This window comes from Somniosus microcephalus, chromosome 13 (assembly GCF_052327205.1).
Source record: "Somniosus microcephalus isolate GS21.2 chromosome 13, FLI_Smic_1.0, whole genome shotgun sequence".
Classification (NCBI taxonomy): Eukaryota; Metazoa; Chordata; class Chondrichthyes; order Squaliformes; family Somniosidae; genus Somniosus; species Somniosus microcephalus.
This window is the reverse complement of record NC_140999.1, coordinates 163,204,735-163,228,727: the sequence shown is the minus strand read 5'-3', so window position 1 is coordinate 163,228,727 and position 23,993 is coordinate 163,204,735. Positions and strand designations below refer to the sequence as shown.

At 46.2% G+C, this 23,993-nt stretch overlaps 1 protein-coding gene across 3 annotated transcripts in view; it reads left to right on the top strand.

Annotated features, from left to right (window-relative positions):
- LOC147108739 (transcription elongation factor A protein 2-like) overlaps positions 1-23,993 on the top strand; it is a 69,535-nt gene that overhangs the window by 11,718 nt on the left and 33,824 nt on the right. For all 3 annotated transcript variants that reach the window (XM_086005503.1, XM_086005502.1, XM_086005501.1), the window contains exons 4-5: positions 9,230-9,314; positions 11,187-11,317. In XM_086005503.1, coding sequence (XP_085861629.1) covers positions 9,230-9,314; positions 11,187-11,317 — 216 coding nt within the window. The remainder of the gene's footprint in view (positions 1-9,229; positions 9,315-11,186; positions 11,318-23,993) is intronic.

The window sequence follows — 23,993 nt, the reverse complement described above, 5'->3', positions numbered from 1 at the left end:
AGAATACTGCTAACACTCAGGAGGACAGTCAGAATCTGTGGAGAGAACAGAAAAGGTGTGGACCCTTCATCAGAACGAGAAGAAATTACAGATAAATAACATTTAATAAAAACAGCAGAAAAGGAAGTGTGAGGAAAATCACACGAGAGTGTTTCCCATGCTCTTTTCCTTTGTTTTGTTCCTTTTTTTAATGTTCATTTGTAATTTTATTCCTGTTCTGAAGAAGAGTCTACAACTGCTCACTGCACTGATGCTGCCCAACCTGACTGTTTCCAGCCTTTTGTGCTTTTGTTCCAGATTTACATCATCTGTATTTTTTGGCTCTCTTGTTTGTTTGAGAATAAAGAACATAAGAACATAAGAAATAGGAGCAGGAGTAGGCCAATCGGCCCCTCGAGCCTGCTCCACCATTCAATAAGATCATGGCTGATCTGATCCTAACCTCAAATCTTCTATCACTCTGCATCCACCCGAACCCATGTGATCTCCCGGGAGAGGCGAAAAACCAGATAAAGACCCAATGGCCAATTTGGGAGAAAAAAATCTGGGAAATTCCTCTCCGACCCATCTAGGCGATCGAAATTCTTCCAGGAGATCACTCTGTCCCTATATTTTCTGCAGTACTTACCTTCTGTAAAGGCGATCTCCACCCCAGCCAGGAACAGGAATAAAACCATCTCCTGAAATCTAACAGAATTAGAACACAGTAGGAGCAGAACAAGGCTACACGGCCCCTGGGCCCGCTCCACTACCCACAGGGCCATGACCATTCCGAACCCAGACTCATGTCCAATTTCCTGCCCGCTCCCCGTAACCCTTTATTCCCTTTACTTCTAGGAAACTATCTATTTCTGTTTTAAATTTATTTAATGATGTAGCTTCCACAGCTTTCTGGGGCAGCAAATTCCACAAACCTACCACCCTCTGAGTGAAGAAGTTTCTCCTCATCTCAGTTTTGAATGAGCAGCCCCTTATTTTAAGATTATGCCCCCTAGTTCTAGTTTCACCCATCATTGGGAACATCCTCACCGCATCCACCCGATCAAGCCCCTTCACAATCTTATATGTTTCAATAAGATCGCCTCTCATTCTTCTGAACTCCAATGAGTAGAGTCCCAATCTACTCAACCTCTCCTCATATGACCACCCCCTCATCCCCGGGATTAACCGAGTGAACCTTCTTTGTACTGACTCGAGAGCAAGTATGTCTTTTCTTAAGTATGGACACCAAAACTGTATGCAGTATTCCAGGTGCGGCCTCACCAATACCTTGTACAACTGCAGCAATACCTCCCTGTTTTTATATTCCAACCCCCTAGCAATAAAAGCCAACATTCCATTGGCCTTCTTGATCACTTGCTGCACCTGCATACTAACTTTTTGAGTTTCGTGCACCAGGACCCCCAGATCCCTTTGTACTACAGTACTTTCCAGTTTCTTGCCATTAAGATAATAACTTGCTCTATGATTTTTCCTGCCAAAGTGCATAACCTCACACTTTCCAGTATTGTATTCCATCTGCCAAATCTCTGCCCACTTACTTAGCCTGTCTATGTCCCTTTGCAGGTTTTTTATGTCCTCCTCACTCACTACTTTCCGTCCCATCTTTGTATCATCTGCAAACTTTGATATGTTACACTCGGTCCCCTCCTCCAAATCGTTAATGTAGATTGTAAAGAGTTGGGGACCCAGCACTGACCCCTGCGGAACACCACTAGTTACTGGTTGCCAATCTGAGAACGAACCATTTATCCCAACTCTCTGCTTTCTGTTAGAGAGCCAATCCTCCACCCATGCCAGAATATTACCCCCAATCCCGTGATTTTTTATCTTGAGCAATAATCTTTTGTGTGGCACCTTGTCAAATGCCTTTTGGAAGTCTAAATACACTACGTCCACTGGTTCCCCTTTATCCACCCTGTATGTTACTTCCTCAAAAAACTCCAGCAAATTTGTTAAACATGATTTCCCCTTCATGAAACCATGCTGAGTTTGCCCTATTAAATTATGTTTATCCAAATGTCCCGTTACTGTCTCCTTAATAATGGACTCTAACATTTTACCAGCCACTGATGTTAGGCTAACAGGTCTATAGTTTCCAGCCTTCTGCCTACTACCCTTTTTAAATAAGGGTGTTACATTAGCAGTTTTCCAATCTGCCGGGACCTTTGCTGAGTCCAGTGAGTTTTGGAAAATTATTACCAATGCATCCACAATCCCTACCGCTACTTCCCTCAAGACCCTGGGATGCAAGCCATCAGGTCCAGGGGATTTATCCGCCTTGAGTCCCATTATTTTACCAAGTACCACTTCCTTAGTGATTTTAATTGTATTTAGTTCCTCCCCCCCTAGAGCCCCCTGTTTGTCCAGTGTTGGGATATTCTTAGTGTCCTCTACTGTAAAGACTGATACAAAATAATTGTTCAGTGTTTTTGCCATCTCCATGTTTCCCACCATTAATTTCCCGGTCTCATCCTCTAAGGGACCAACATTTACTTTAGCCACCCTTTTTCTTTTTATATAACTATAGAAACTTTTACGTCTGTTTTTATATTTTTTGCTAATTTACTTTCATAATCTATCTTCCCTTTCTTAATCAATCTTTTTGTTATTTTTTGCTGTCTTTTAAAGACTTCCCAATCTTCCATCCTCCCACTAGATTTGGCTACCTTATATGCCCTTGTTTTTAGTCGGATACTATCCTTAATTACTTTACTTAGCCACGGATGGCTATCTTTTCTTTTACACCCTTTTTTCCTCAGTGGAATATATTTTTCTTGGAAGTTGTAAAATAACTCCTTAAATGTACACCACTGGTCATGTACCGTCTTACCCTTTAATCTATTTTCCCAGTCCACTCTAATTAATTCCGCTCTCATACCTTCATAGTCTCCTTTATTCAAGCTCAGCACGCTTGTTTGAGATCCAACCTTCTCACCCTCTAATTGAATATGGAACTCAACCATGTTATGGTCACTCATTCCAAGGGGATCCTTTACTAGGACATTTTTAATTAATCCTGTCTCATTACACAGGACCAAATCTAAGGTTGCTTGCCCCCTGGTCGGTTCAGTTACATACTGCTCAAGAAACCCATCCCTAATACACTCAATGAACTCTTCCTCAAGGCTGCTCTGCCCAATTTGATTTGTCCAGTTAATATGATAATTAAAATCCCCCATAATTATAGCTGTTCCCTTATTACAAGCCTCAACTATTTCCTGATTAATACTCCGTCCAACAGAGTTGCAACTGTTCGGAGGCCTATAGACTACACCCACTAGTGTTTTTTTCCCCTTATTATTCCTTACCTCCACCCAAACTGTTTCACTATCCTGCTCCTTTGACCCAATATCATTTCTCTGTATTATAGTGATTCCTTCCTTTATTAACATAGCCACCCCACCTCCTCTCCCTTCCTGCCTGTCCTTCCTGATTGTTAAATAACCTGGTAAAGGGATTGTTTTGCTGACTGACTGTTTACAGACTGAAGTTATTCTGGTTTTTTTTATCCTCTGCAATTGCCGAATTGATGGGTACTTTTGTGCACTGAGGTAATGCTTACTATTGCCTGCTTTTGGATTACCAAAACTCAGCCAGCAGATGAGACATAAGTCCTTCACACATTGAGCTGGAATGAAACCTCGGTCCTGGTGGTAAAGAGTAATACATTAACTAGTTTTGTTCTCTTTCACCTGACATATTACCATTAGCACTATGTTTTCACCCATCCCTAGGACCAAGCTCGTATCTTTCCACCCTCCTGATATCACTGAATTAAAATTAGTTTATGTGCAGGGCTGACTGTTCTCTCTAATAGAGATTACTAACAGGTTACCTTTAACTGTAAGTCTGAAATAAGCCATAAAAGCAAAATTTTTGTGAACTTATTGGTCCAGACTTTCCTGCAACGGCGAAATGGGCGACATGGACCATAAATTTCCTCATCTAGTGCGCCAATCTCAATGTTGATAACCGTACTCCATATTTTTCTGCCTTTCTAATTAGAATACACTGCCATTGTACTTTCCATCACTTCATAGATTAATTATATTTTTGAATTCTGATCGACCAAATGAAACATTTTGAAAATAATTGAGTCAGAGTTCTTTTTAGTTTTTTTTTGAGCACTAAAACGTCAAAAGAAAAAAGGATTAGATAACCATGGCTATGAGTAAACGTTTGCTCTTTCCGCTGACATTTGTATAGCCGTAAGGAGTCGATAGCACTGCTCTATAGAACGCTTAAATAATAACTTTGTTTTAGTTAAATATTTCGGGCTTTCCACAAGTGTGTGTTGTTAGAACCTTTGCAGGAATGATTGGGCGAGAATACCTGGCCCTTTCCAGCTGCCGAAGGCTCTTGCTGACAAATCAGTTAGTTTTTATTCTGTTTCTGTGACACACAACTCTGATGGATTAATGCACGTGACCATTTTGTCAAAAGAATCTCTCATTAGATGCTGAATATTGTTGCTAACAGAAGTACTGATTCAGAGATTCTTTTAGATCGGCCCCCTGGCGTCTTTCCATGCTCTCACTCCTTCCCCAGGGCTGCTTACACAGTTAGAGTTTTAAGTTCCCTACAGTTTGTTTTTCTTGGGTTGCACACTGTTCAAGTTGGTCAAATCTTGCTCATTTTTAGAATAAACAGATGGCAATAGATTTAATATAACATTTTCTTTTACTTTATACATTTCAGTAATCATTATCTGCATCAGTATCTCTGACCAGAATCTTTATTTTGGAACTTGTCAATTGAAAATGTTTTTGATTGCATTATTGTGTTGTTTGAATGTTGGAATGTTACACGTATCTTAATAATAAGTAAGTTTCCATTATGTTGCTTCTCCTTCCTGGCTTCTTGACCTTCACATTCAATTTAAGGTTCATTTATAAATGCAGTTGACGGCAATGAAAATCAAACTGCAATTTAATCTTAAAATGACAAATTAAATGGTAATTGGATGCATTCGGATTTAATCAAACATTCATCAATTTGACCAATCAGATTATCGCAATTGAACAACCACATCCAAAGACGTAGAGTGTTGATGAAATAATTACATGAGTTTGAACAAATGATTGATTAGTGACATATTTACAATCCTCACCTACAAGAATCCCAGGAATGAGATCAATTGCTTTCAAAAAATGAAATAAGATTAGGTTTCTCTTACTTGTTAGATTTCCCCAAACATGTCCCAATCAATATCCCGATCTGCAAAAACATTTCAGCACATAATTTAAATGCAATCAGAGAATGCACCCTTTAATCATGCCGCTGTCAAGCCACTTAAACCATTATTTTTCAGTCTAAATGGCAGCGGCCTGAAAATTGGTTTAAATGCAGGAAAATGGTGATCACCATTGATTTTAACGGGTGAGGTGGAATGGAGCGGTGGTGAAGTTCTGGAGCAGCATAGAGGGTCCCAGGAAATCTTGGTGTGGCATAAGATCTGGCATGTGTCACGTATACCATAATTTTCTGGGAAATCTGTGCCATAGTAATGATGTATACCGTAGTTGCGTCACTACTGCGGCGCAAGTTATCGGGAAATTGTGATCTGATCTGTTCAATCGGTGTATAATTATGCTACTAGTGTAGCGTGTAAAATAAGAGCATTTATTAACACAGTTTCTGCTGGCGTATGGACTTCCTTATATTTTATTGGAGTAGACGATAATGAAAACGTTTTTGAACTTCACTTTACAGGAAATTGGGAGTTTCAGTATAATTTAGGTATTCATTTTCAATGGGATTAAATAAAAGTAATTATTTTTAATATTTTATACTGACTGCTACAAGGGTTATCATTTTAAATGTAAATGCTTAACATCAGGTTATTTTCACATTTTGATATTTGATCATCCTAATGAGGTCTAATGTATAATGATTTGAATGATTGTGTCCATGTCATAATAAAGTCATATGCTGAATGGGAAAGGTAAAGGAAAGCATTGCATTAAACCACTACAAACAGAAAAAAAGCAAGAGTGAGACAACTGGTCAAAAGTGAAAACGAATGAGAGACAAGTGAAAGCCAATTTAAGAAAAACAACAAATATTATGCTTCTTGCAAGTTGAAGAGTATGAAAGATGCGCTAGAAAAGCTTTCCATATGTGGGAACAGCATTCAGGTCTTGGATGGACTTGAGCTTTATGGAGTTAGGGTCTTTGACACTAAACAGGTTCGGAGAAGGTGCAGAGGAGATTTACCAGGATGTTACCTGGGCTGGAGCACTTCAGCTATGAAGAAAGACTGGACAGGCTGGGGTTGTTTTCCTTGGCGCAGAGAAGGCTGAGGGGGGACCTGATTGAGGTGTACAAAATTATGAGGGGCATAGATAGGATGGATAGACAGGAACTTTTCCCCTTAGTAGAGGGGTCAATAACAAGGAGGCATAGATTCAAGGTAAGGGGCAGGAGGTTTAGAGGGGATTTGAGGAAAAACTTTTTCACCCAGAGGGTGGTTGGAATCTGGAACTCACTGCCTGAAAGGGTGGTAGAGGCAGGAACCCTCACAACATTCAAGAAGCATTTGGATGAGCACTTGAAATGCCATAGCATACCAGGCTACGGACCAAATGCTGGAAAATGGGATTAGATTAGATAGGGCTTGATGGCCGGCGCGGACGCGATGGGCCGAAGGGCCTCTTTCTGTGCTGTATAACTCTATGGGGGAGAAATTTGGTTGTTAGCGCCACCAATTAACGCCTAAAGAGACCGAGAAGTGGGGCGCTAGCCAATTTCCGGGCGGGTGCAAGGCGCCTAGCGCGCCTCGCCCCATATTGAGCACGCATTTAGCGCCGGCACTAAATCTTAGCGCCCGCTCATGGGCGCAGGCTGATTATGACGTAATTTGAGGGTGCAATGCCTTTTGGGCGCCCCGGACCGGAAATTCAGTGGCGCCCCCCTCCGTAGCGCCTGGCGCTAATAGTGACAGCTTACCTGGACCTTACCAAGTCGCTCTCAGGCTGGAGGAGCGTTATTTAAAGGGGACTGGTGTGGTTTAAAAGCGGCAGCCATTTTTGAAGCACAACTTCCTTGAGAGCTACAAAGAGTTGCTGAGCTGCACACTGAGAGCCATTTGACCACTGAGCCAGCGCAGGCAGACGATCTTCAGCCTTCTGACCGTCACCTTGCTGTTGGTGAGCCTTGACAACGGGGAACCTTCCTGTGGGCACTTATTATGGGGGCTGCATTGAAGGGGAACGTCCTGCTGCTGAATCATCTGGAAAGGGCACTGAGACGCTGGGAGAGGGGGGCGGGCATGGCCAGACGGAGGAGGGCCAACAGACGTCGCCACAGCAGACCTTACGCTGGCAGGGTTTTCCGACAGCAGTTTTCCTACATGAAGATGCCGGAGGAGTAGTGTGTCAGAAGGCTGTGATTTAGAAAGGAGGTGGTGACTGAGCTGTGCCAGCTGCTTCAGCCAGATCTGCAGCCTCAGATAAGGTGCAGGACATCTCTGTCGGTGGCTGAGAAGATGCCTGCTGGCCTGAACTTCTACGCGAGCGGCTCTTCTCAGGCTGCGTGTCAGAGGCTGATCAGAAGTAGCTTCTAGGCCCCACTCACGGAATGCTTGCTGCCATTCCAAGAACAGGAGTGGAACCGGTCTGATACCCCCAAGCCTGTGAAGGGCAAGATGCATGTAAATAGAAGGCATAGCCATTGTAAATGAAGAAAGTGTTTCATTACACAAAATGTGGTTCCTTCAAACATGAGAAAGCTATGGCAACTTGCCTCTCACACCCGGGAGACTGTCCAAAACATAAATCACATTCCGACCATCTTCCTTGGCCTTGATTCCACTGCGCCAACCAAAGCATCCAATGCCCCATCAGTGAGGCGTTCCGCCCTCTGCCTCACCCTTTCCATGTCTTGCTAGGCTGGTGCGCCACAGGTAGGCTCCTACCGCTTTGAAGGCCTACAAGGCAGTGAGTGTGTCTTGTGATGCCAATTGACCTGCCCCTTTAAGAGCTGGCCGGCGCCAGTGTGTCTCAGGGAAAGTGATTATTGATAGCACCCTCGCTGCGCCCCGCCGCCGCGAAATTGGGTTGCGCCGCCGGGTTAGCGCCTTAAGAGTAGCGTGCAGCGCCTGATTTAGCGCCGCAATCACCTTTGGGGCGCTGCAACCCAATAGGTGGCGCTAAATTGCGCCTGGCGCTAAACTTTGCGCATCGCCAGGACTAGCGCACCAAACGCGGTTATACCGAATTTCTAGGTCCATGACTCTTGTAAGGTAACTTGGAGGGCCCAACAGAATACTTGCATAAATACTTGGATTTTATTATAGCTAAAGTGATTATAAAATTTAGTTATAAGCATAAAACTTTTAGATGAACTCCTCTGGCTATATTTAAGTGGCTGATTTCCAGCAGCTAAATTGTTACTGCTGTGAAGTGAATAATTTGATTCACTTGCAATCTATCAATTAAGAATTCTCAGTTGGATAGGGTATTACATATTTCTACATTTTGCAAATTGTGAACTATTTCACAGTTACTGTACTTTTAGCATGCTGTGTGTTAGCTAATCATTGAAATATTCTGTAGCAGATTATAAGGTAAGTTACTTGATTTAAAGGGTGCATTGTAGTAAATATGTATTTGGAACATAAAGAAAAACCTAGATGGAGTGCTTTCAGTATTAAATACTCCTCTCATTTTATTTAAAAAAACAATCTTGATAGCTTCAATTTAATCAGTCATTTATGCTCTCAAAGGCCTGTCATTTTGCGAGCTCTTGCACTCAAAGCTGTTTTGTTTTTACAAAGGTTATGGGTCTAGTTTGAGTGCAATTTCATTGATTTTGGAAGTCAATACTTTGTATTGGCCTGGTTGTTGACCTGAAGCTACTTGAGATAGGAATAGTTATATATTTGACTGGTAGTATTGAGTTTTTAATTAGGTACATGGGAATTGCTGTATGTTAAAATATAATTTCCCTAGGCTTTTTTTCTTCTTTAACAAAAATTTACAACTACATTTTTTTCCAGATATTAATAGGTGGTAAATGCCTTTGAATATTTGGTTTTAGCAGTCCACTTTGTTGATTTACATATGATCAGGGCACAGATTTAGTGGAAGAAGCATTTAACCTTTTGACACTTTGTGACTATATGGTTGTGATCATCTTGAACTCAGTAATTGTAGATATATGAAATGGATGATATGGTAATTTCAAAGTGCTGTAGTTAATGTTTGTCTAAATTAATGCTTTGCAGATGGCCCGGCAGGAGACAAAGATGCTGAAGACAAGAAAAAGGAATGTTCAACTTCCTCAAACAGTTCAGACTCAACAGAGCAAAGGTCATTTTTGGAGCATTTTTTAACATTCAATTAAATGCCCATAATACATAAATTCCACTAAACTGAACAGCTCCTTTATATATCTCCCTTCAGGTAATTTCTCTGACTTGGAGTGTGACCAGGCACCTGCCAATGCTGCCCCATAATCAACTATTAGAGGTTCAAGGGCAATGATTCACATTATTAAAGCTGATAAAGTACCAGCTTTGGCTCCAGAATTGACGAACTCTTTTCCTGTATGTTGTCGGTTTGTTTCCTTGGAGTAATCTCCAAGAATCCAAGTGTCTCAACACGTCACAAAAGTAAATGTGGTACTAACTCGATTGCATTATAAGAACATAAGAATTAGGTGCAGGAGTAAGTCATACGGCCCCTCAAGCCTGTTCCGCCGTTCAATAAGATCATGGCTGATCTTCGATCTCAGTGGACAGGTGTCTGATTGAGTGCCTTCTACTCTGAACAAAGAAAACATTGATTGCAGGGATGATGATCTACTCATATGAAGCCGAATTGGCTATTTTCTCTTTTTAGTTCCTCAGCACACTAGAAGTTTCATTTTGGGACTATGCCTCGGCCTCTGATTTGCACATTGGGTCCACTTATCCAAATACTAGGTTTTCTCATTCAAAACCAATTAATTGTCTAGAATGTTGAGTATTGAGGAATTTTGAAAGATGCAAAGAACATTCAAACATAACTTGGTTACGTTGAGGAATGAGACTAATTACAAATTTGATGTGTAACCATTAACTAGTATGAAAAAAGCAGATAATTTAAATTACAGGAAACTTTTTTTTATCCGGCACGGACGGGACCGACGTGCCGGTTCATCAAAAATTCCGGATAACCGAAAGCTATAGTAAAAAAGATACGGAGCTGAGAGCTCCATATAAAGCAACAAATCCTGTTGCTTAGCAACAGGTTCAAAACAATGGCCACAAGTTGCAAGCGTCTCTAGCTTAGCAACAGCTGCAGCCACACCCTTGCACAGCAACACATGGAGGAAGGCAAGTAATAAAAGTTACCTGAACCTACTCCTGAATTCACAGAAATCACAGAAACCCCACAGTGCAGATAGAGGCCATTTCGGCCCATCGAGCCTGCACCGACACATATCCCACCCTATCCCCGTAACCCCACGTATTTAATCCCCCTAGCACTAAGGGTCAAATCATAGCCAATCAACCTAACCTGCACATCTTTGGACTGTGGGAGGAAACCAGAGCACCCGGAGGAAACCCACGCAAACACGGGGAGAATGTGCAAACTCCACACAGACAGTCACCCGAGGCTGGATTCGAACCCAGGCCCCTGGCGCTGTGAGGCAACAGTGCTAACCACTATGCCACCGTGCTGCCGGTTAACCGACATTTCTGGTTATTTAGGTGCTGGTTAATCGAAAGTTTCCTGTACCTTGAACTAAAATCATGGTTCATAAGCAGATCTAAATGTTTCTCTCTTACACAGTCGATCTTGTATATTTGGTATAACATGCCAATGGAATAATTTTCTACATGGAAGTTCACAAATCAGCAATTCTTTTCTTGGTTAGAACAGCAAAAAAAATGGTAGTTACTGAAAACTAATCACACCTAAATCACTTAATTTCCTGTGTTCCCCAGTTTCACAAACACTAATGTAAGAGGTTAACGAAATATGTACCTGCAGTAATCTAAATAATATGTTTTATAAATGCTTATGTAACTAAATATGAAAACTCTTAATATTTTTGATGTTTTAGATATTTGCTGATTTGCACGGAAAGAGGATGGTATCCTATAAACCAGACCAGTACTGGCTGCACATCCTTTGAAGATGGGTGTTTTTACTGAATATAAACAACCCAATTAACAAAACCTCCATCTCTTGTAGCTCTAGTAAGAGACAAGAACCAAGGACGCCCACTACTCCAAGGATGACCACATTTCCACCAATTCCTGTTACAAGTGATACTGTCCGCAACAAGTGTAGAGAATTGATGTCGGCTGCTCTCCAAACAGACAGTGAGTAAATTATACAGTAAACTCTTCTTCTATGACTTCAAGTGAAGCTGCCAAATCTCCTTCATTGCTAAAGCTGCCTCTAAGAAGTCTGTTTTTCTCTCTTGTTCCAACAATTCATTTGTCCTCAAATACTCCTGTATCTGAGGAGGCTCTTCAAGATCCTGCACAGGACACAAGAAAAAAATTGTCATATAATAGACAACTCTAGCTTCCAATCCCTCTTTTCTGTCAAAAGCTTTTCTTGCCTTTATTATCAATACTACTGAAAGCAATTCTCCTTTGAACTTTCCTGTCTCAACTCTGAATGTAGCTTCCCTGCTTCCCAGGTGTGTTGAAATCGAGACTTATTGCACAGTCTTCTAATCTTAACTCATTTATTCCCTGAGCCTCAAAACCATTTCTACAGTCTTCAGGCTAAGTGTCAGTTTGGTTCAGTAGTAGCACTCTCTCCTCTGAGTCAACAGGTCATGAGTTCAAGCCCCATTCCAGAGACTTGAGAACATAATCAATGCAGTACCTGTCGAAGGTGTCGTCTTTGAATGAGATTTTAAACCGAGGCCCCTCTGCTCCCTCGGGTGGATATAAAAGGCCACATGTCACTATTCAAAGAAGAGCAGGGGAGTTCTGTATCCTGACTAACCCTCAACCAACTCCACTAAAATAAAAACATTATCTGGTCATTTAACTCTGCTGTTTGTAAGACCTTACTGTGTGCAAATTGACTACTGTGTTTACATAAGAACATAAGAAATAGGAGCAGGAGTAGGCCAATCGGCCCTTCATGTCTGCTCCATCACTCATTAAGATCATGGCTGATCTTCTACCTCAACTCCACTTTCCTGCACTATCCCCATATCCCTTGATTCCCTTAATATCCAAAAATCTATCGATCTCTGCCTTGAATATACTCAAAGACTGAGCATCCACAGCCCTCTGGGGTAGAGAATTCCAAAGATTCACCACCCTCTGAGTGAAGAAATTTCTCCTTATCTCAGTCCTAAATGGCCGACCCCTTATTCTGAGAGTATGACCCCTGGTTCTGGACTCCCCAGCCAGGGGAAACATCCTCCCTTGTATCTACCCCGTCAAACCCTGTAAGAATTTTGTATGTTTCAATGAGATCACCTCTCATTCTTCTAAACTCTAGAGAACCTAGGCCTAGTCTACTCAATTGCTCCTCATAGGACAATCCCCCCATCCAAGGAATCAGTCTGGTGAACCTTCGTTGCACTCCTCCATGGCAAGTATCCTTAGATAAGGAGCACAAAACTGTACACCATACTCGAGGCCCTATATAATTGCAGTAAGACATCTTTACTCATATTCAAATCCTTTTGTAATAAGGGCCAACATACCATTTGCTTTCCTAATTGCTTGCTGTACCTGCATATTAACTTTCAGTGATTCGTGTACCAGGACACCCAGGTCCATCTGAACACCAACATTTCCTAATCTCTCACCATTTAAAAAATACTCTGCTTTTTTATTTTTCCTACCAAAGTGGATAACTTTACATTTCTCCACATTATATTCTATTTGCCATGTTCTTGCCCACTCGCTTAACCTGTCTGCAGCCTCTTTGCATCCTCCTCACAACTTACATTCCCACCTAGCTTTGTATCATCAGCAAACTTGGATACATTGCATTTGGTCCCCTCATCTAAATCATTGATATAGATTGTAATTAGCTGAGGCCCAAGCACTGATCCTTGTGGTACCCCACTAGTTACAGCCTGCCAACCTGAAAATGACCCATTTATTCCTACTCTCTGTTTTCTGCCCATTAACCTACCCTCAATCCATGCTAGTATATTACCCCCAATCCCATGAGCCCAAATTTTCTTTAATAACCTCTTGTGTGGCACCTTATTGAATACCTTCTGAAAATCCAAATACACTGGTTCCCCCTTATCTATCCTGCTAGTTACAACCTCAAAAAACTCTTAACAGATTTGTCAAACACGATTTCCCTTTCATAAATCTGTGTTGACTCTGCCCAATCCTATTATTACTATTTATTAAGTGCCCTGTTACTGTGTCCTTAATAATTGATTCTAGCATTTTTCCTACTACTGATGTCAGGCTAACTGGTCTATAATTCCCCGTTTTCTCTGTCTCTCCTTTCTTGAATAGTGGGGTTACATTTGCTACCTTCCAATCCGTGGGAACCATTCCAGAATCTGTGGAATTTTGGAAGATGACAATCAATGCATCCACTATCTCTATAGCCACCACTTTTAAAATCCTAGGATGTAGGCCATTAAGTTCAGGGGATTTATAGGCTTTCAGTCCCATTAATTTCTCCAGTACTATTTCCTTACTAATACTAATTTCTTTTGGTTTCTCATTCTCGCTAGACCCTTGGTTCTCCTGTTTCCGGAATGTTTTTTGCATCTTCTTTCATGAATTTCTCTGCCATTTTCTTGTTCCCCATTATAATTTCTCCTGTCTCAGCTTGTAAGGGACCCACATTTACTTTTCCAATCTTTTCCTTTTTACATACCTATATAGAAGCTTTTACAGTCTGTTTTTATTTCTCTTGCTAGTTTACTCTCATTCTATTTTCCCTTTCTTTATCAATTTCTTGGTCCTCCTTTGCTGAATTCTAAAATCCTTCCAATCCTCAGGATATTACTGGCAACACTATAAGCCTCTTCCTTTAATCTAATACTGTCTGTAATTTCTCTTGTTAGACACGTTGGACCATTTTTCCCGTGGTGTTTTTATTCTCAAAGGGAATGTATATTCATTGCGAATTATGAATTATTTCTTTAAATGTTTGCCATTGCTTTTCTACTGTCATATCTTTTAATCTAGTTTCCCAACCTACCTTAGCCAACTCGCCTTTCATACCTACGTAGTTTGCTTTGTTCAGGTGTAAGTCCCTAGTTTCAGACTTAACTAAATCACTCTCAAACTCAACTAAATCACTCTCAAACTCAACATAACATTTTATCATATGATCACTGCTCCCCAGAGGCTCATTTTCTACAAGGTTATTAATTAACCCTGTCTCATTGCACAATACTAGATCTAAACTAGCCAATTCCCTTGTAGGTTCCTTGACATACTGATGTAGAAAACTATCTTGAATGCATTCCATGAACTCTTCCTCTGCACTATTTCTGCAAATTTGGTTTGCCCAGTCTATATGAAAGGTCAAGTCCCCCATGGTTACTGTATTACCCTTGTTACATGCATCTCTAATTTCCTGACTTACACTCTGCCTGACATTACAACCACTGATAGGGGGCCTATAGGCTACTCCCACTAGCGTATTCTGCCCCTGTTGTTTCTTAGCTCCACCCAAACTGATTCTACATTTTGTTTTTCGAGGCAAGATCCTTTCTCTCTACTGTCTTTATTCCCTCCTTTATTATCCGGGCTACCCCCCCTCCTTTTCCATTCTGCCAGTCTCTTCTAAAAGTCAAATATCCTGCAATATTTAGTTCCGAACCTTGGTCACTCTGCAACCACGTCTCTGTAATGACTATTAAATCAAACCCATTTATTTCTATCTGCGCTATTAATTCGTCTATTTTGTTGTGAATGCTTCGTGCATTCAAATATAGTAACTTTAGCTTTAACTTTTTTCTATTTTTCCCTGTTCCTTGCATTGCAACAGTGGTTGCATTTCAAAAGTACTTCATTTGCTGTGAAGCACTTTGGGACATCCTGAGGATATGGGAGGTGCTATATAAATGCAGCTTCTTTCTATCTAAAAAGAGGAGCAGGAGATAATCTCGGTGTCCTGTCCAACATTCCTTCCTCAACAAACTGTACCCAAAACACAAGAATCGGGCATTCAACTCATTCCTTGTTTGTCGGACTTGCTGTGCACAGATTGGCAGTTGAATTTACTTAAATAATAAGTGACTCAATTTTAAAAGTAATTAATTAGGTGTGAAGCTATTTTGGATGTTTGAGGATGTGATGAGGCTCTATATAAATGTAAGTTTTTTACATTTCAACCCCGAGTTGCCCGTACCCTACTTGCTAGTTCTAGATTTTTTTTATTTTTACCTCTTCCACCATGATAATGACCTGCTTTATTAGCCTTGGCCTTTCATCTCAATAAAAATGGACATTATGCATGACTTGACACACAAGATGTAATTTCTTACCCCATCTTCCCCAAAAGTTATTTTCTCTGTCTAACTCGTTAATTTCCTCAATCTCAAAATTATGAGACTATCTTCCCTGGGTATGTACTATTTACAGCAGCAAGGGAGAGTGGGTGAGCTGCTGTGAAACTTCCACTAATGGCCTGTTGAGTTCGTAACTGTGAGGCATCGGAACAGTTTGGTGGTGTTTCGCCCATTAATTTTACTGCCCATATAGGGGAACACAGAGCCTCCGCTTGGTTCCTTCCCATGGTGACTCACGCTGCTGTTATAAGCAACTCAGTAGTGTAGGGCAAATAACTTCTATTATACAGTTGGTCCGAAGGTATTGTACCACAATTTATCCAGTAATTTTGCTTTGGTGTAACTCCATTGTCTGCATTTCTAAAGAGCATATTTTAACATACCTCCTGGTCAATGACCGAATACAAAATCATAGTAAATAAATACAATTTTTTCACCAAATGGGTACCAATTACTAGTATGTGAATGGAGCAATGTTACATAGAATGTACAGCACAGAAACAGGCCCAACTGGTCCATGCCAATGTTTATGCGCCACATGTGCCTCTTCCTACCCCTCTTCATCTAACCCTATCAGCATAACCTTCTATTCCTTTCTCATGCGATTATCTAGCTTCCCCTTAAATGCATCTATGCTATTTGCCTCGACTAAACAAATCTAAATATACTTAACTAGCTGAAGTGCCCGGCGGTGCCGAGGCTTTTTCGAGGGCATGTTGTTGTTGGAAGAGAGAGAGAGAGCGACCGGGGGGAAGAGAGAGAGCGACCGGGGGGAAGAGAGAGAGCGACCGGGGGGAAGAGAGAGAGCGACCGGGGGGAAGAGAGAGAGCGACCGGGGGGAAGAGAGAGAGCGACCGGGGGGAAGAGAGAGAGCGACCGGGGGGAAGAGAGAGAGCGACCGGGGGGAAGAGAGAGAGCGACCGGGGGGAAGAGAGAGAGCGACCGGGGGGAAGAGAGAGAGCGACCGGGGGGAAGAGAGAGAGCGACCGGGGGGAAGAGAGAGCGACCGGGGGGAAGAGAGAGAGCGACCGGGGGGAAGAGAGAGAGCGACCGGGGGGAAGAGAGAGAGCGACTGGGGGGAAGAGAGAGCGGGTGGGGGGAAGGGAGGGGAAGGGAGGGCGGGGGGGGGGGAAGGAATGGAGGGGGGAAGGGGCGGGGGAAGGGGCGGGGGGGGAAGGGGCGGGGGAAGGGGGAAGGGGGGGGGAAGGGGCCGCTCTCGGAGCCCCCGCCCCGCACTCTCGAGAGCCCTGCTCTCCAAGCCCCAGCCGCCCCGCTGCCCGAGCCCAGCCGCCCGAGCCGAGCGCGGAACACTCACCAAGGCTGAGAGCACTGTCGAGAGCCCCGCCCGAGCCGAGCGCGGAACACTCACCAAGGCCGAGAGCACTGTCGAGAGCCCCGCCCGAGCCGAGCGCGGAACACTCACCAAGGCTGAGAGCACCGTCGAGAGCCTCGCCCGAGCCGAGCGCGGAACAGAGACGCCGCGTCTCACCTGCCCCTGCTGCGCGCGCACCCTGACCCTCGTGGCTGACGCCGTTGCCCTGGGTAACGTGACGGGGGGCGGGGGGTGAGGAGCTTAGCAGAAGCCCAATCACCTAGCTCGGGCGTGGCTGGGCAAGAAAGGCGCAGGCTTTCAGGCCTAAGAAAAAAACGGGGAAAGGTAGGAAAAAGAATCTTCAGGTTAGATAAAATATTAACAAATGAGTGATTTATTTTAAAACAATTTAATAAATTCAATTTTATTTTGCTGGAAATGTATATTTGAAAAGAAAGACGCAGAAAGCAGGAAAAAGAATGGAAGCAAGATGGCGGCTACTCACCTCTGTTCAGAACGATAAGGCCCGCCCCCATACGCACCGATTGGCCCAGCCGCACGCGGCAGCAAGCCGCCGTACGATTGGTCGACCTCGAGGTCACTCTGTCGCTAATGAGCGGATAATGAGATGCTAATGAGCGGAATGTTGAAGGTTTTTGGGATACCGCGGGCGCGATTTTAGGCCGGCCGAACCGTAAATACGCTTAAAACCGTCTCGGAAGCGTAAGCTTTCTTTGGAGGTAACGCGCGCGTAGGTACGCCCTGTAACTTTCGAGCGCATAGCCCGCCAGACGCACACGCGATGACAGACAGAATGACAGAAGGACAGAAGGACAGAATGCCAGACAGACAGATCGACCGATTTATATATATAGAGATAGATAGATAGACTAGCTGAAGTGCCCGGCGGTGCCGAGGCTTTTTCGAGGGCATGTTGTTGTTGGAAGAGAGAGAGCGACTGGGGGGGGGGGGCGGAAGGGAGGGCGGGGGGGGAGGAAGGGAGGGGGAAGGGGGGGAAGGGAGGGTGGGGGGGCCCCCCCCGAGGGTCGCGCCCCCCCACCCCCTGAGGGTCGCGGCACCCCCCCCCCCCCCCCCCCGAGGTGAAGACCGCCAATTGCGGCTGTGCGAGACGGCCGGCGGGCCCGGTTGCCAGGGTAACCGTTGACGCTCAGCAAGCCCCGCCCCCCGGCCGAGCCAGAGAGAGAGACGCCGCGTCTCAGCTCCTGCTGCGCGCGCACCCTTTAGTAAGGTAGCGGCGCTGGGCTGAGGCCTGCCCGCCCCTGCAGCCTTCGAGTGAGGCCGGGAGGTGCCTAGCTCGGGCGTGGGTGCGGAGGAGACGCCGAGGCTTCTAGGCCTACCTGGAAAAACGGGGAAAGGTAGGAAAATTAATGAGATTAGATAAGTTAATTACTTTCTAAATCATTTTTTTAAAAAACAATATGTGTTTTAAAAGCAACGTTTTTTTTTAAAGACGCAGAAAGCGGGAAAAAGAAAGGAAAAGTTTGGAATCAAGATGGCGGCGACTCACCTCGGTTCAGAACGATAAGGCCCGGCCACACACGCACCGATTGGCCCGGCGGCACACACCAGCAACCCGGCGTACGATTGGTTGAGCTCGAGGTCACTCTGTCGCTAATGAGCGGATAATGAGATGCTAATGAGCGGAACGTTGAAGGTTTTTGGGATACCGCGGGCGCCATTTTAGCCCGGCCGAAACGTAAATACGCTTAAAACCGTCTCGGAAGCGTAAGCTTTCTTTGGAGGTAATGCGCGCGTAGGTACGCCCTGTAACTTTGGAGCGCATAGCCCGACAGATGCACACGCGATGACAGACAGAATGACAGACAGACAGAATGACAGACAGACAGACAGAAGTACCGATTTTTTATATATATAGACTAGCTGAAGTGCCCGGCGGTGCCGAGGCTTTTTCAAGGGCATGTTGTTGTTGGAAGAGAGAGAGAGCGAGCGACTGGGGGGGGGGAGGGACAGACAGAATGACAGACAGAATGACAGACAGACAGATGTACCGATTTATTATATATATAGATAGATAGATAGATTAATGGAATTACTTGATCTCTTGCAGTGTTGCATACTGGGAGTCAAAACCAAGTGTAGTCTTCAGATTAAGCGGGGTTAGAGGCTAGGGTAAAATTGGACTGGGGCGCACAAACATAATGCAGTCCCTAATTTTTAAAATCATACATTCTGTCCTTATTTTTATATTTCCATTATAAATTCCTATGTCCACATTTATAATGAAAGCTGCTTGTCACACTGCATTTACACTGCCCTGCCAGTGGTGGCATTGCAGTTCCTCCACTGCCAGGAGGGTGCAGTTAAAGCTTGACCAGTTTAGTGAGACAGATTCTCATTACAATTTTGGACATATAGGAATTTATAATGGGAAAGGTTGATATGGAGTGCTTGCAGATGCAAGATTTTTTTTGCACAAGTAGTCGTTTGGTCATGGCGTTGCACATGGTGAGTCAAGGCCAAGTGTTCTCTTCAGCTGAAGCATGGCTACAGGGTGGGTGATAATTGGATCCGAGTATGCTGATGTAATTCAGTCCTCATTTTGAAGTCATACATTCAGTCTTTTTAAAAAATAATTTCCTTTATAAATACCCGTGTCTACATTTCTACTGGAAACTACCAATGTAAACTGTAGTCTGTAATTACACCTTCCAACAGGGAGGGAGGAAGATGGAGTAAAGGGAGAAGGGGAGAAAGACGGGATAGGCAAAAGCAGGTGCGCTCCGCATGGAAGGGGGAATTGAACCTGGGACATTTCTTTAACAGTGGAGCCCCACATTACCTGTTGTAAAAACTTACTGTAATGAAATGATTCACAGTAAATGCCTAAAACATGTTTGGCTTTGGCATCTGATAAGTTTATACAAGAATCTTTACAGTTGAGGAAGTGCTTGCATGGCAACAATTACTTAACATTTATATCTTTTTTCACTTCTAAAATTATATTAATTGTACAGCACAGAAGGAGGCCATTCAGCCCATTGGGGCTGCATCGGCTCTTTTGACGAGCAATCCAGTTAGTCCCACTCCCCCTGCTCTTTCCCCATAGCCCTACAATTTTTTCTCCTTCAAGTATTTATCCAATTCCTTTTTGAAGGCTACTATTGAATCTGTATCCACCGCCCTATCAGGCAGTGCATTCCAAATCCTAACCACTCGTTGCGTAAAAACGTTTTTCCTCATGTCACCTCTGGTTCTTTTGCCAATCACCTTAAATTTGTGCCCTCTGGTTATTGAGCCTAAAGCCATTGGAAACCGTTTGTCTTTATTTACTCTATCTAAACCCTTCATGATTTTAAACACCTCTATCAAATCTGCTCCTAGCCTTCTCTGCTCTAAGGACAACCCCAGCTTCTCCAGTCTATCCACGTAACTGTAATCCTTGGACCCATTCTGGTAAATCTCTACGATACAAGATAAACTTGCTTTATGTGACTGCTGGAGAGAACATGATTAGAAATGCATTTTCAAAAAAAAAGTTCATAAATTTGATAATTATAAAGAACAGTACAATCAGTGCTCTTTTTAATTCAACTAATTTATGAACTTTTTTGATCAATTTTAAAGAGCACTGCATGTACTGCTATTTATACACTGGAGAAGCTGAGGGGAGGGGGGCCAGACTGGAGCCCCTGACCACTGAGGGGTTTACAACGAGCCGGCCTGAGGCTATAATCTGTAGGTACCAGGCCTCTTGAACAGTGGGCGGGCAAGAGAGGCAAATTGGCCAGGGGAGTGAGAAGCAGTGCCAGAATGGACTGTTTGCCTAAGGACCAGCAGGTGGAGGATGTTCAGGGACAATGGCCTCAAGGAGTGGCCATTGCAGACAAGGCCCACAGTTGGGGTGCTGGGTGGAGCAGGTAATGGCCAGGGGCAGCTGAGAATTAAGCGATAAGTAGACTTGGGGAAGCGGGGGGGCGGCGGTGGGCTGGGCAGGAAGGAGAGAGCAAGATGAGGCCGTGGCAGAGTGCTCATTGCATGTAGAACAGAGGATGAGTGGCGGCCTCACTGGCAGTCCCTACTCTGGTGAAATGGCAAGAAAGAGGCGAAAAATGCACACCAGTATGTTTAAGTATATCTTCTATATATATATATACTAGCTGGGGGGGGCCAGGCGTTGCCAAGGCTTTTTTGTAAAACAGCAGTTTACAGGGCCGCGCGGTTTACGGCCGGCCGCTGCCGCTCCCCCGCTCTGTGTCTCGGGCCGAGCGGCTGTGAGGCCCGGCCCGAGTGACCCCAACTCTAAGGGGGAGAGAGAGAGACTGGGGGAGAGAGAGAGAGAGTAGAGAGACTGGGGGGAGAGAGAGAGAGACTGGGGAGATAGAGAGAGAGAGAGAGGGAGCGCGAGAGAGAGATTGGGGGAGAGAGAGACTGATCTAATAAAGCTGTCTGTCTGTCCGCTATACACTCCAAAGTTATAGAGTGTACCTGCACACATGTTATATCAAAGGAAAGCTGATGATCAGGGGAGTGTCATAGGCGTATTTACTTCTTGGTCAGACAAAAATTGTTCGGACAGTATACAAAAAACGTTCAAAAATCCGCTCATTAGCGGTTGACCAATCCTACCGCTCATTAGCGTTGAGTGACGTGATGGTTGACCAATTGGGGGGCGTTTCATGACGTTTGTGGGCGGGACCTAATCCTTCAAACTGCCGAGCGGGAGCTGAGCTGAGGTGAGTGGCGGCCATTAAAGACCAGCCGGGCCTGAAGCGCTGGCGGCCGCCCTTCTTCACCCGCAAAATCTCCCTCCGGCTCTCACCTTTTAGCGGGGGAGAGGCTGCTTTAAATTAGATCGTTCACTCAGTCGCGTCTCTCTTCATCTCTTTTGTTTTTCTTCTCTCTGGCCGGCTGCGCGGGAAAACAGAACCACGTGGCCCGAGAGACAGCGAGCAGGGGAGCAGTGGCGAGGGCTCAGGCTCAGCGGATCGGGCGCTCATCAGGGGTCGGCCTGCAACACATCGACCGGAGGAGCGGCGGCTCTCTCTCTCCTTCCCCCCCCCCCCCCTCTCTCTCTCTCTCCCGCCGACCTCACAAAATGGCGGCCGCCTATCTTCACCCGCCGGGCTCTCGGACACGGGAGTCCGGAGCGAAAGGCCTTCGACTGCTGCCCGGCCAACCGGGTCCAAAGGCCCGCCTGGTTAAACATGAGGAACCCCGGGCTCGCTTCTGAGCGATGGGCACCCGGCCTCCCGGTGTCGGACTGACTCCGTTCTGGTACCGAGGTGAGTCCGAGGGGGGGAGAAAGAGAGAGGGAGGGAGAGTGGGGAGGGCGAGAGGGAGAGCGGCGAGAGGGAGAGCGGGGAGGGCGAGAGAGAGAGCGGGGAGGGCGAGAGAGAGCGGGGAGGGCGAGAGAGAGCGGGGAGGGAGAGAGAGAGAGAGAGTGGGGAGGGAGAGAGAGGGAGCGGGGAGGAAGGGAGGGAGGGAGAGCGGGGAGGGAGAGAGAGCGGGGAGGGAGAGAGAGCGAGCAGGGCGGGAGAGAGAGCGAGCGGGGAGGGAGAGAGCGAGCGGGGAGGGAGAGCGCGAGCGGGGAGAGAGAGAGAGCGGGGAGGGAGAGAGAGCGGGGCAGGGAGAGAGAGCGGGGCGGGAGAGAGTGCGAGCGGGGAGGGAGAGAGCGAGCGGGGAGGGAGAGAGAGCGAGCGGGGAGGGAGAGAGAGCGAGCGGGGAGGGAGAGAGCGAGCGGGGAGGGAGAGAGAGCGAGCGGGGAGGGAGAGAGCGAGCGGGGAGGGAGAGAGAGCAGGGCAGGGAGAGAGAGAGCGGGGAGGGAGAGAGCGGGGAGGGAGAGAGAGCGGGGAGGGAGAGAGAGCGGGGAGGGAGAGAGCGAGCGGGGAGGGAGAGAGAGAGCGGGGAGGGAGAGAGCGAGCGGGGAGGGAGAGAGCGAGCGGGGAGGGAGAGCGCGAGCGGGGAGGGAGAGCGAGAGAGCGGGGAGGGAGAGAGAGCGGGGCAGGGAGAGAGAGAGAGCGGGGCAGGGAGAGAGAGCGAGCGGGGAGGGAGAGAGAGCGAGCGGGGAGGGAGAGAGAGCGAGCGGGGAGGGAGAGAGCGAGCGGGGCAGGGAGAGAGAGCGGGGAGGGAGAGAGAGCGAGCGGGGAGGGAGAGAGAGCGAGCGGGGAGAGAGAGAGAGCGGGGAGGGAGAGAGAGAGCGGGGAGGGAGGAGAGAGAGCGGGGAGGGAGGGAGAGAGCGGGGAGGGAGAGAGAGCGGGGAGGGAGAGAGAGCGGGGAGGGAGAGAGGGGGGGAAGGGAGAGAGAGCGGGGAGGGAGAGAGAGCGGGGAGGGGGAGAGAGGGGGAAGGGAGAGAGAGCGGGGAGGGGGAGAGGGGGAAGGGAGAGAGAGAGCGGGGAGGGAGAGAGAGAGCGGGGAGGGAGAGAGAGCGGGGAGGGAGAGAGAGCGGGGAGGGAGAGAGAGCGAGCGGGGAGGGAGAGAGGGAGGGAGGGCGGGAGGGAGAACGGGGAGGGAGGGAGGGAGGGGGAGAGGGGCAGGGAGAGAGGGGCAGGGAGGGAGGGAGGGAGGGAGAGGCAGGGAGGGAGGGAGGGAGAGTGGCAGGGAGGGAGGGAGGGGCAGTGAGGGAGAGCGGAGCAGGGAGAGAGGGGAGAGAGAGAGTGGCAGAGAGACAGGGTGAGGGAGGGAAAGTGTGAAGGGGTGGGAGAGGGAGGGAGAGCTCGCCTTCTTCGGCTGCCACAATTTAAACTTCCCGCCGACCTCTCAAAATGGCGGCCGCCCTTCTTCACCCGCCGGGCTCTGAGTCCAGCCCCTTCCCCGGGTGTCTTCTCTCTTCTCTATCTCCTTCCCTCACTCTCTCTCTCTCTCTCTCCTTCTCTCTCTCTCCTTCCCTCTCTCTCCTTCCCTCTCTCTCTCTCCTTCCCTCTCTCTCTCCTTCCCTCTCTCTCTCCTTCCCTCTCTCCTTCCCCCTCTCTCTCCTTCCCTCTCTCTCCTTCCCTCTCTCTCTCCTTCCCTCTCTCTCTCCTTCCTCTCTCTCTCCTTCCTTCCCCCTCTCCTTCCCTCTCTCTCTCTCCTTCCCCTCTCTCTCTCTCTCTCGCCTTCCCTCTCTCTCTCGCCTTCCCTCTTTCTCTCTCTCTCTCCTTCCCTCTCTCTCTCTCTCCTTCCCTCTCTCTCCTTCCCTCTCTCTCTCTTTCCCTCTCTCTCTCTCTCTCTCTCTCTCTCTCTTCACAGACAGACAGAC